Below are 12,538 nucleotides of genomic sequence, written 5' to 3'. Positions count from 1 at the left end.
TATTATAAATTATAGCCTATAAATGTAAGCAAAAAAAAAATATATATGGTTTAAAAAATGGAAGTGTTTTAGAACTGCAGGACACACACATCTCAGTAGCCCTTGCTTATTCGGGACTTGAACCCATGCCATTAGAGATACTGCTGCCCAACACTCTACCATTCAGCTACAAATTGACTTCATGTGAAAAGCCCAGAAAAGATTATCTCTTTAGCAGTAATAGCGTGTTCATGCACACGAAAGAGAAGCACTCTTCATTCCACTCACTATAGTAAAAATAATCAGCTCATTGCAATTACATAATTTGTTTCTGTACTGGAACATATGTACTTATATGATACATAATTAGCCAAGATTAAATGTTGTTATTATTATTTATTTATTTATTAATTTTTTTACCAGTATTTGTTTTTTTGTTTTTTTTTTACTGTAGATTTGCACTGCCATCACATGCTATCGGAATGATCATAAATAGCCTATGAGTTTCCAAGTAAGTATTAGAGGGAGACACATACCTGTTTCCACCTGGTATTTTAATCCACTTAATCAATTTTGTACACTTTCAACCACTTTTGTCCTGATTTCTTTGAGGGGAAGGTCTATGGGCGGGTAAATGAGTTTGAGTTTGTTTTTTTATTATTATTATTTATTTTTTAGATGTTTCAGTCTAATGGACAAAATAAGCTCGCACAATTTACATATGAACACGCCCGGAGACGACGGAAAAACATCAGCAGCAGCTTTCATGCTCTGATAGCCGCAATACCATGTCAAACACTGTGAAATGGTGAAAATGATGAGAGAACATTGTGCATGGCTGCATTATAATAGTCTTAAAGTTTTAAAATTCAGGAAATTTTCTTCCACTAATCCTTAAATCATTACTGGGTAGTTCCTGCAGTAGCCGTGAATTTTGATGCATTGCATTTATGCAAACCATGTGTCACAGAAGAAGAAGAAGAAATCCATTATGTTGAACAAATGCAGTAACCATATTTAAAATAAAAGTCACTTGTTTGATATTTTGTTATATTACCTACAGAATTCTGACATGTTCAGTGTTACCAATACTTGTGGCCAAACTGAATAAAGCTATAATAAATGTTAAATGTACAGCAAACATAAACATTGAAAGATTTTGTAAACTCTATATTATTTTTTCTTCGCAGTATCTCAAACATGGGAGATCATGGAGATTGTGATAAATGTCATCACATAAATGTGTGATAAAAGAACCTTGCAAAGTTAGTTTTAGCAGTTCCAGATGTTTAGTAATCAACCCACACATAAGGATAGTGAAGTGTTACATTGTGCAAGTGAAAGGTCATTCCATATCATTTGTTAAAGTCATTCCGTTCAGATGAAGACACAGATGTCAAATTCATACCACATCGTGATATATGGTTTAAAAAAAATACATTGGTTTTGACAACTTCTCTGTTCTCTCAAAAGCAGAACCTCAGTTTTAGGTTCAAGATAGGGAATAGGCTACATATTGTTTTAGGGCATTTTATTGAATCTCTGATTAGTAAGCATTCATACTCATAGGGTTTCAGACTCAGAATTAATTTTGGTGCATAATTTCACCAACACCACATTGATTTTCTCATTTGGATGATAAAACAGGGTATATCATTAATTTACACTGACAGACAATAAATAAATAAAATAATGGGCTCTTTTGAATTAGATCAAAACATCCATCTAAAATACCATAGTACCACAGCAATGCATTAAAAAAAGTCACTCAGGTGAACTTTTATGGTGAAATTTTGGTTGTGATAGTTTATCATGGACAACTGTTTTCATGCACAAAGCAGTGGGCAATGGCAGAATTTTTTCTTAGTAAGTAATAACTAAAACTGAATACTTAGCATGTTTGAATGTATACTTAAATATAATTGGAAATTTACAAAGAAACTCTTACATGTTCAGAATATTAGTTCTGTACTGGTGTTTTAGGCAGTGTGTTATAATTAGAAACAATGAGGCATGATAAAAAGTTGAACTCTTCAGTGAATTCCTGTGCGATGTCTAAACCAGTGTTTCCCAACCCTGTTCCTGGAGGCACACCAACACTGCACATTTTGCATGTTCACTTTCACACAGTCGCTAAAATATGTTACTTTGCACATTCTTCATATCACAGTTCTGCAAAGATGACAGAAAATACACTCGCATTTGCTGTCCTGTGGCAAAGTGTGAGGGCAGCTGCATTTTAGACCAAACTATAATGGTGACCTGGATGCATCAATGAATGGTAAGATATTTTGCTAAATAAAATGGTCCTATCAGAAGTATTGCATGATAACGCAATGCCCAGTTTAAATACCTTTATCCAGATTTTAACAATATTTTTTCTGTGACAGAAAATACATCTGTCCTCTACAGTGGACGCGATGCACCAAAGGATATACCATGCCTATTGGGCCTATATATGGGTTCTTCCTTATTTGTATGTTTTAGTTAAAATTGTGATATAATTTACACTTGAATAGTTTTAATAAACAGCAAAATTAAGTAGTCTTCAGATTTTATAATTTATTTCAATGCTTAGGCCTATACAGTCTATATTTATTTATTATGTCATATAAAAGTGTAGGCATATATGAGGACAGGGAAATGTGTGCATGATTGCATTCGAGGGCGTGTGTGCTTGTGTGTGTGTGTATTTGTGCTCACGTATGATACTGGTTTTAATAGTTTTAAATAAAACTTGGCCAGTAACTTAGTAATAAAATTAATAAACTTAGTAATAAAATGAGTTTCGAAGCATAGAATGTTTTTCAAATATCCTCTGTTATTGTTGTTATTGAATTTTCCAAGCCTTCTGATGCAAAAGCCTCTAAACGCCACATCTGTCAAAATGTATTTAATGATATTGTGTGAATGCTCTCTGAACATACTATATGTTCATCAAATATTTTCACTTCAAACCTGCTAAGTCCCATCCTCAGCCCATTCAGAAGTACTGGTACTTATATAGAAACCTATTGGAGTCTGATAAAAAATGGTAATTTCAAAGAAAAATGTCAGACGTCTTAAAGGCTTTTGCATCTGAAGTCTTCTTATTTGTATTCATACATTTGTTCTTAGTAAATGTTTTAAAAACATGGATGTTTTAAAATGTTTTTTTTTTCCCCAGACCAAGCATTCATTCTATTGAATCACTTTTTATACCGTTGATGCATGGTGTCCACTCCCTCAAAATAAAATATATTGGTGAGAAAAAGGTTATTGGCATGATTTTTCACTTGTTTAAAAGTAAAAACCAACATTTTAAAAAATGTTACTTAGTGATTTAATAATTTGTGCATGAAAGGGTTAAAAGAGGAAGTGAACAAAGGATCACAAGTGTCACACTCCACCAAATATAGCAGCAAGGAAGCTATTTAGTGCACCAGTCTTCTTATGATGAACTTGGGCACTGTTTGAGGCCTCAACATAAAGTAAGTGACAATATTTAATTTTGTACTTACACAGGGACTATTTAAATGTCTAACAGCAATGCAAATTGCAAATGTTGCACTGTGCTCCTTAAACAGTGAAATTAAACAATGTTCAAAAATGTAAACTGAGATTCTAAAACAAGTGGTTATTAGTAATGGCACTAGCTGTAAATGATGACCACATTTATTCCATTTATTCCCAGGTGCTGAACTTTGATGCAGAGATGGTTTTTTGTAGCTGTTTATTGTCACTCTTTTTCTGGCTCACAGGTTAGTAAAATGAAACTAGATAAAAAGGATATCATGTGTGACAGCTGCTTTTATGTTGTAAACAATCAATGTTTTGTCCAGTTTTAGTGAATTTTACACTATAAAACTCTTTAATTCTGAGTTAATTTTCTCAGATCTTAGACCATGCAGTATTAAAAATAAAGTAAAATGAGTCATTCCTCAGACAAAGGAATTATAGTTTACTCATCTATGGGAAAGAAACTATGTACCAAGATGATAGTCTAGGGGAGGAAAAGAATTTAGAGTCACACTAAGCCACAATGATCATTGCAAAAAAAAAAAAAAAAAAAAAGTTTAAATTTAGATTAGATTAAATATTTTCATTGGTCACTAAATTGTCATAAGAAAAATAAAATAATATAATTAAAAAATATAAAATTATATAATTTCTTTTACTTTTATTCTTTAAGTGTCACCTGCTAATGCTGACAAATGGAGCATTGAAGTGCCTACATCAGTGGTGGGTTTGTCTGGCACTTGTGTGGTGATTCCTTGTAAGTTCAGCTACCCAGCAAAAGGAAAGACATACACAAGTTTTACAGGAGTGTGGTACACAGGGAATTATGAGTCAACACCTGTATACCATACAGACACCTCAAAAATCAGTGAATTATTCAAAGGTCGTACTAGCCTCACTGGTGATTTGCATCAAAACACATGTTCTTTGAAAATCAGCTCTCTGCGTAGCAGTGACACTGGGCCATTCATGTTCCGGATTGAGATTGGAAATTTGGACAAGTACACCTATACGGAGAATAAAGTTTCCATAACAGTAAAAGGTAAGAGAAATTTGTTCAATGAAATGGTTCAATGAAATCAGAGAACATTTTATGTCAATAGATGTTCTATTCCATATTAAAATGTTAAAAAAGTGTAAACAAATGTTTGAAAATAAATAGTCTATTAAGTCTTTAAGTATTTGGTGATGTGATAAACACCTAAAAATACAAAAATCTGAATGGCTGTTTAAAACATTTAAATACTGTTCAGGGGCCATTTTCACAACACATATTAAAGGGGCTCTATGTAAGTTTTTGACTGTATTAAAGCATAAAAATCCCATAATATGTTTGCAGATATTTATTAAACATGCTCAGTTCACATACTCGTTTCTCTGAAAACCATTGCTACAGCCAGTTATTTTACTTTAAAATGTGCATTCCGTGTCAGAATTTCTGTTTTTGTTTTCGTCTGTGCAAGACCGCACATTGCCAATTTACCCAATAGTATTTCGCCACCCCGGGTTGCCAGTTGCCGGAAAACACATGCAGCAAATTGCAGCCATGGACGGCAGTGAACAAACTGGGTCAGAGATTGCAGATTCTACCTAACCTAAAGAGCCTCAGCATCTATCTAAAAATCTCTATAAACGGGAGCATATTAAAACACGATATCAACTCATCATAAATCAATAAATCAGCTAATTATTTTACAGTGTGTAAGTCACCTTGCCGTCCAAAGTCGCTGCCGTCGCGTCCTCAAACGGGCATCCTGCGAGAGTGTCGAGTCTGAGGAGGAGGGGCGGGATGAACAATATTTTGAATTTGAACTGCAGTACCCATTTCAACCACTACCTCTCATTCTTACATAGAGCCCCTTTAAGACTAAAAGTAGCTCCTAACTTGCCGATTTAGGACAAACTATTAAAAATAATGGATGTGTCATTCCTAAATTTAGGACTCCTAAATTTTTGCTCAAAGAGTATTTCACAAAGCATTTTAGTGCTAAAACTAGCTCCTAAATCTGTGAAAAGTTAGGAGGAGTAGTCAAGAGGACTCCTAAGTCACTAATACCAAATCACAAACAATCATAAAATGGCTGTTGCTGGCAACCCGCCTCAGCAATCTGCCCTAAGACACTGTACAACATTGAGACAATTGATGGTAGAGTCTTGGGTGCTGAGACTTTTCTTCATAAATTTTGATTTCTAGATTTCATGTGATGACAACATAAAGGTTAATTTATGTAATTCAAAATGTATTGAATTATTGAGAATAAAACATTAATGTCCCATTGTCTGTGGCGATAGCCTTGTGGGCAGCTCGGGTGACCCGAGTTTGTGTTCCAGCTTGTGGACCTTTCCTGATCCTGTCCCCCCTTTCTTCCACTTGCTTCCTGTCTACTCACTGTCCTATCATAATAAAAAGGCAAAAACACCAAAAATAAATCTTTGATAAATAAATAAATAAATAAATAAGAAAATAATGTCCAGTAACCTGTGGCAGTTGTTTTCACAAGTTCACACGTACAAATGATCAAATAGAGTAAACGAGTAAAATAAGCATATTTGTTGTGCTGTCCGAGGAGAAGCTCTGAGCTCGGAATTTAGCCCAAACCCAGAGTAATCCCCCGTAGCCTGGGAATAGGAGCCAGCCTAGAGTGAGGAGTCAGGGTGGCGGAGAGCTGCTGAAAATGTTGAGGTATGCGAGTTAGCTGTGTAGCCAATATATATTCCTCCTCTCAAGCTGATTAGATAGAATGTTTGAACATGCTCCTCCCAAACTTTGTTTATAAAATATAATTCATCACTTGAATTCTGCAGTCTTTTGAGATGTAGACATGTAAGCAGCTGACAATTAGCTGAACGTATACTTGTTTAATTAGTGACACTTAGCCTAAAATCTGTATTTGAATATGGCAACATTTTTATTTTCAAATCTTTATTTGAATATGGCCACATGATATCCCATTCTATAATATCTCTATGAGTGAATCACTGACAGAGACCTATCAGCCAATCACTGTGGGCATAGTTGACATCATCCATAGCTATGGGGTCAACTCTGCCCTTACTCTTAGCTTAAGACTACTCTCTTTTCCTTAGTAAAAGTTTGTCTCAGCATATTTGCAAATAGGTTTTAAGAGAGAACTCTTAGCTAAGAACTTTTTACTGATATTTTGGAGAACTCTTAGTGGTAAGATAAAATGTTCTGTGAATACGGCCCCAGAAACTGAAAATAGCGCAGCCTGCTTTGTTTACTAGGGTTTCCAGGGTAATGGCTGCATTATTGCTATGCGGCATAATGTATATTGTCAGTGTGTGAATAGCTGTGTCCAAAATTTAATATTTTCCTACTATGTAGTGTGCAAAAAACACCAACAAAACACAAACAAAAAGTCCCCGGATGACTTATTACTTCCGGCAAGATTTTAAAGTGTGCATTCGATGGACACTTTACTATCCTATGAGGTCACGGGGAGGATTTATAAATGGCAGTGAAGCTATGCAACTGACGCTGGTAGGTCACAGGACAACATGGCAAAAGCAGTACATCTGAAATTCATTTATACTACCTACATTCATACTAGATCATCGTTTTAACGGTCTGTAACATAGCTTGTATGCACGGGAAGAAGGAGGCGGGTACTGGCGAACATTCAACATAAATGTAATATAAAAAAAACAAAGAACAAAACGAAAGTAAAATGCTGGCAGTTCCTCACGGACAACTGCCGGCCACATAAACATAACAAACTGTAAAATAAAGTCCAGGCCTGGTCCTCTCTCGTCCTTCAATGTCATCGCTCCTCCTTTTATGCTTCTGTACCTCCTCCGTGAGAAATTCGAGCTGTTCCCTCATGGCTCCCGCTCGCCCTGCTCGTCACATACCCCCGTCACCCCTCGCAGGCCGGGGGTACCCACGAGACTGCGCTCTACTCCCCTCGGAGCCTGTGTCAGCGGCCGCAGCACCTGGGGGTAAGGACAGACAGGACGAGAGGAAAGGGGACGGAAGCACAGGGAGTGACAGAACGAGAGAGGGAAGAGAGGAGAAAAAAAATTCTTGGTACGGTTCCCAGACACGCTGCCGCTCGTTCCTCAGCCAGCCGAGAGGCTCTTTCTCGTGGTGCCATGTGATGGTACTGGACACTTGGTGGCCGGCTCGATCCTCCGCTGCCCCCTACAATGGCTCCTCCAGCTGAGGGCAGCTGGCAGTGAGTCCCCCGTTCTCTGCTCCTCCCCTTCATGGCGGACGGCAGCAGGCTCCGGCCCACGGCGGTGACTCCTCCGCTCCCTCTTGGACGGCAGCCACCCCACCTCGTCCCAGGAGCACAGCAGCGAGCTCTCCGTCCCACCTGTTGATAAATTGCTCCAGCACCACCTCCTCGGGCAGTCACTCACGGTATTCACACACTGCCCAACCTCCTAGCACCGCGATCCCCCTCAGCAGCGAGGTCTCTCCAACAGCATGTCCCTCCTTCCTCCCGGATTTCGGCACCAATGTAACGTAGTTTGTATGTACGGGAAAAAGGAGGCGGAAACCGGCGAATGTTCAACATAACTTTAATATAAAATAAACAAAGAACAAAATGAAAGTAAAACTATAATAAAAAATATTTATATACTATATATTTAAAAATATTTATATACTATAATACTAAATATTTATATAACTATAATAAAATAAAATACTATAATATAATAAAAAATTATATAATTATATAATTTATGCATAATTACATGCAGCTCACCCTAAACCAAACCTTAATCCTAACCCTAGAGTAAGTACATGTAGTTACTTAATATTACTCAGTACTTAAATGTATAATAACAGTGTAACAAAGGCAAAAATAAAGTGTAACCATAAATTCAAATTCAAATGTAGTACATAGTCTGACAGTATGTGATTTCGGATGCAGAGAATGTGCATTTTCATTCAGTCCGTCTCATCCTTGTTGGCTTTGTTTTGCCTACATCAGAGTGTTCATGCCTCTTTGATGCATCACACATGCAGTTTTGTAAATTTTATTTGATTGATGGAAAAGTATTTTTAAAATTCATAATAAAAATAATAATTCATAATAAAGAACTATCCATGGTATTTTGAAGTGCCCATGATAACAATAGAGTGGATGCTCATTATTGTGATATATTGTATTACCTTATCGGCACATGTCTTCACCAGAGTCCCCAGAACAACCTACTGTCTCTGTGAAAGATGAAGTTACATCAGGGAATTTGGTGGTTGCTACCTGCACTGTGTTACATTCCTGTCCGTCAGACCTGCCTCGTGTCACCTGGAGCCACAATGGCAAGCACTCCAATCCGTCACAGCCGCAAAATCATGGTCAATGGAAGCTTACATCTTACAACCTTACCTTCACTCCTTCTAGAGAAGACCATGATAAAAAACTCAGCTGTTCTGCAGAGTTTAGAGGGAAGACAGTGACTGGCTTCAAAAGGCTTGAAGTTAAATGTAAGTCTTCTATATGAGTTTAAGACAAATAAATGATCAGATGCTAATTTAAATGTTTGTTTGTTTTTGTATGCTGTTGATTGTAGTACTGTAAAATCAATTAAACGCAATTAATCACATCTAACATAAATGTGTGTGTGTGTTTGTGTCTGCAAATCATGAATGATATATTTGACAGCACTAGTTAGTAGTTTTAGGACAGTGGTTCTCAAACATTTTGACTATAAAGCCCCTCAATCCAATGCAACAGTCGAAGGACAATGGTGTTTGTTTTAACTTTTAAGGTGTAAAGAAAGAAAACTAAGTGTAAGCTTCAATATGCTAAATAATTAACCACAGTTCATTTTGTGATTGCAGAAGAATTGCATTTTCTTCAATAAAACAATTTTATTACAATAAATGTATTATAATAAAACTATATATATATATATATATATATATATATATATATATATATATATATATATATATATATATATATATATATCTGAGGAAAAAATATGAAAAATTTCAGACCTATGTCTATAATTAAATTTATTAATTTAATAATTATTGTCTAAATATACAATTATTAATAATAAGAATAAGCATAATTTCAATAATTGTAAGTCATCCTGCAGCCACGTTGGAAGTTTGCTAAGACTCCCTGGTGGATCCCAGACAACTGGTTGAGAATCACTAAAATGCATAAGAACTTAACCCTATAACGCCTAATTGTATTATAATTTTTAATAGTCAAATTTCTAAGATCTCTAAATTATCACCAGGAACAAAACTGCTGGAAAATAAATAAATAAATAAATAAATAAATAAATAAATAAATAAATAAATAATAATCTACTTTTTAACAGTAGAGATTCAATGCTAAAACTAAGCATTGAAATATCATCTCAATAAGACATTATTGGGAAATACAGTGACAAATTATATTTATATGCATTTTATCTAATTAGTCTTCTGTTATAAAGGATTTCTTCTTACTCTCTGGCCATATTGAATATTTTTGCTCAGTTTGGACCTCTGAATAAAACTAAATGAATTGAAGGAACAAACAGTTGTTGACATAACATTTTATCAACATTTTATCTCAATCAGATCCCCCCTATGATGTAAGTGTGGAGACTAAACCACCCTCAGTGAAGGAGAATGACTCTGTAGAACTGACCTGCTCCAGTAAAAGCAACCCTCCTGCAAACAGCTACCAGTGGTTCAGCTTAAATGCAACGCTGCTAGGAGAGGGACCCACTTATAAATTGGAGAGAGTGTCTCGGCATACTGAGGCAATTTCCTGTACAGCCATTAACACACTGGGAAAAAACAGTTCTAGTCCACAGAAAATTAACGTGCTATGTAAGTACTGACTCTTTGAATTTAATGTGAACAATAATTATTGTCACACATTTTTTATTTTTTTTTTTCATTCTAAAAGGAATATTCCAGGTTCCCTTTCAGTCGGTCACATTCGACGTATGTCAGAAGTGATCCAACAAATTGGGATATCAATTGAGAGCCCTATCACCTTCAAGTGTATACTAAACGAGCCAATGGACATTGGCTTGCAAGCTTAGCATCATGTGCACCGCCCCGCAGCTCAAGTATAAATGCGGAAATGGGTGCACTGCACACAGTCTTTCACTATGGAACCAAGCAGTGTGTTTATTCCTAAAAAGATCTCCTTCTGTGCCTGCTAAAAGAACTTCTTTTAGAGTCAGTGAGTGCACTCTGCAGGCTGTATTATCTCTTGCAGCAGCACCGCGGTTGTTCCCCTGTGCACTTCATCGCATCATAAGAGCATTTTCATTTCCTTCTAAAAGAGCAACTAGCATATGTGCGTCTGTTTCAAGATGTCATTCTGGTCTTTCCCTGCTGGATGCGGTCTTTCCCTGAAACCAGCTGATGGTCACAGTCGCTGCATCACGTGTTTGAATGTTCAGCACACTGAAGCAGTGTTTGTGGATAGTTCATGTTCTCATTGTGGGATCGCAATGTTAATGTCCAAGCTTACTTACCTCAGCGCTACTTCAGCGAATAGAACGGATGACCTGAGGATTATGGTCAGGACTTCCCCACCGATTCAATCTCTGTGGGCCCCTCAACCCTCACACACATTGCAACCTGTGGTGCTTCCATCGCGCTGGTCCCTCCCATGAGCGTCCAACCATTTCCTTTGCTGCACCCGCTGATTATCAGATGTCGATCACGGCATCGAAAGGTGAGATTGAGTCCTCTGGAGATGAAAACTTGGCTGCGTTGCCTCCTTCTGGGAGAATAGCGTTGCCTGAGCCTGATCCAGAGCCTGATGGCTATGCTCTCCCAGGCTACCCAGAGGGACGGGCTTGCCCCAGCGCTCCGCCCTGGTACCATTCTTCCTGGAGGTGCATGAAGAGGTGGTCAGATCGTGGAAGACACCTTTTTCTGTCCGAAGCCGGTCTGGTGCTTTTTCCGCCTTCAACACCCTGGATGGCAGGGCAACTGTGCCCTGTTACAGGTCTATCATGCCAAAGAACTCATGTACATGCCCCAGGGTGGTCCTGACCAACATGTCCTGGGCGAGCTGCGCACCACCACTGACCTCGTTCTCTGACCAACTAAAGTGATGCTATGCTCCATTGGTCAGGATGACCACACTTGTGGTCCAGGAGTGCCACCTATGGCTAAACATGGCTGATATGAGGAAGACCGATAAACATTGGTTCCTGGACTCCCCCATTTCCCAGGTTGGCCTGTTTGGCAATGTGGTTGAGAGCTTTGCCCAACAGTTCTCAGTGCACAGAAACAGACAGAGGGGATCTGGCACATCCTGCCCCAACGGACTGCTGCTTCCTCCACCCAGCCTGGCCACCCTCAGCCAACTCTCATATCACCAGCCGGCAGCAGTGTGTGTGTGCAAGCCACAATGAGTACACCTCCACGCCGTTTCACACACCTCCTGCCCCTCTGTGGAACCAGGTTGCTTCCAGCACTCAGACCTCACTTTGGGCCACGCTGCCATCTGAGTCAGAATTCCTGTGTTTCACCTTGCTGCCCCACTGCGGGTACATCTGTTGTGCTATTGGTCCTGCTTGCTCAGAGTCTGGGTGCCTGGTTACCGCTTACCAGCCTGTCTCGCTGGCTCATCCGCACAATTCGCCCTGAACTGCGATTCAGTTCATCCGGCGTCCCCTAGTCTTCAGGGCATCTTGTTCACCCATGTGCAGGAGACCTGTGCATCAGGTGGAGATTGCAGTTCTGCTGGCGAATGACACAATAGTGCCAGTCCCTCTAGCCGATATGAAGTCAGGGTTCTACATACCCAAGAAAGGCGGTGGGTTACGGCCAATCTTGGACCTGTGAGTCTTGAATCGGTCCCTTCACAGGCTGCCATTCAAGATACTGATGCAGAAGTGCATTTTTCAATGTACCCATCCCCAAGATTGGTTTGCAGTGGTTGACCTAAAGGACGAGTACATCTGTGTATCAACCCTTCGGGCTGGCCCTGTCATCTTGTGTCTTCACTAAAGTCACAGAGGTGGCCATTGTTCTTCTGAGAGAAGAAGGTGTGGCATCTACAGCCACAGTTGTGCTGCTCAGATTGCTTCATATGAGGCTACTTCAGCACTGGCT

General features: G+C 38.5%; 1 protein-coding gene across 3 annotated transcripts in view; it reads left to right on the top strand.

Annotated features, from left to right (window-relative positions):
- Positions 1-12,538, top strand: part of si:dkey-238d18.5 (myelin-associated glycoprotein) — a 39,675-nt gene that overhangs the window by 13,022 nt on the left and 14,115 nt on the right. For 2 of the 3 annotated variants that reach the window (XM_067366358.1, XM_067366357.1), the window contains 9 exons: positions 434-490; positions 2,150-2,260; positions 2,370-2,455; positions 3,146-3,222; positions 3,323-3,449; positions 3,653-3,719; positions 4,151-4,519; positions 8,645-8,935; positions 10,031-10,285. In XM_067366358.1, the coding sequence (XP_067222459.1) occupies positions 3,674-3,719; positions 4,151-4,519; positions 8,645-8,935; positions 10,031-10,285 (961 nt within the window). In that variant the 5' untranslated portion in view covers positions 434-490; positions 2,150-2,260; positions 2,370-2,455; ... (1 more) ...; positions 3,323-3,449; positions 3,653-3,673. The remainder of the gene's footprint in view (positions 1-433; positions 491-2,149; positions 2,261-2,369; positions 2,456-3,145; positions 3,223-3,322; positions 3,450-3,652; positions 3,720-4,150; positions 4,520-8,644; positions 8,936-10,030; positions 10,286-12,538) is intronic. The other variant, XM_067366359.1, reaches the window with a different exon arrangement.

Source organism: Chanodichthys erythropterus, chromosome 17, assembly GCF_024489055.1.
Source record: "Chanodichthys erythropterus isolate Z2021 chromosome 17, ASM2448905v1, whole genome shotgun sequence".
Lineage (NCBI taxonomy): Eukaryota > Metazoa > Chordata > Actinopteri > Cypriniformes > Xenocyprididae > Chanodichthys > Chanodichthys erythropterus.
Note: the sequence above shows the minus strand (reverse complement) of the source record. Positions and strands in the feature narration are given on the sequence as shown.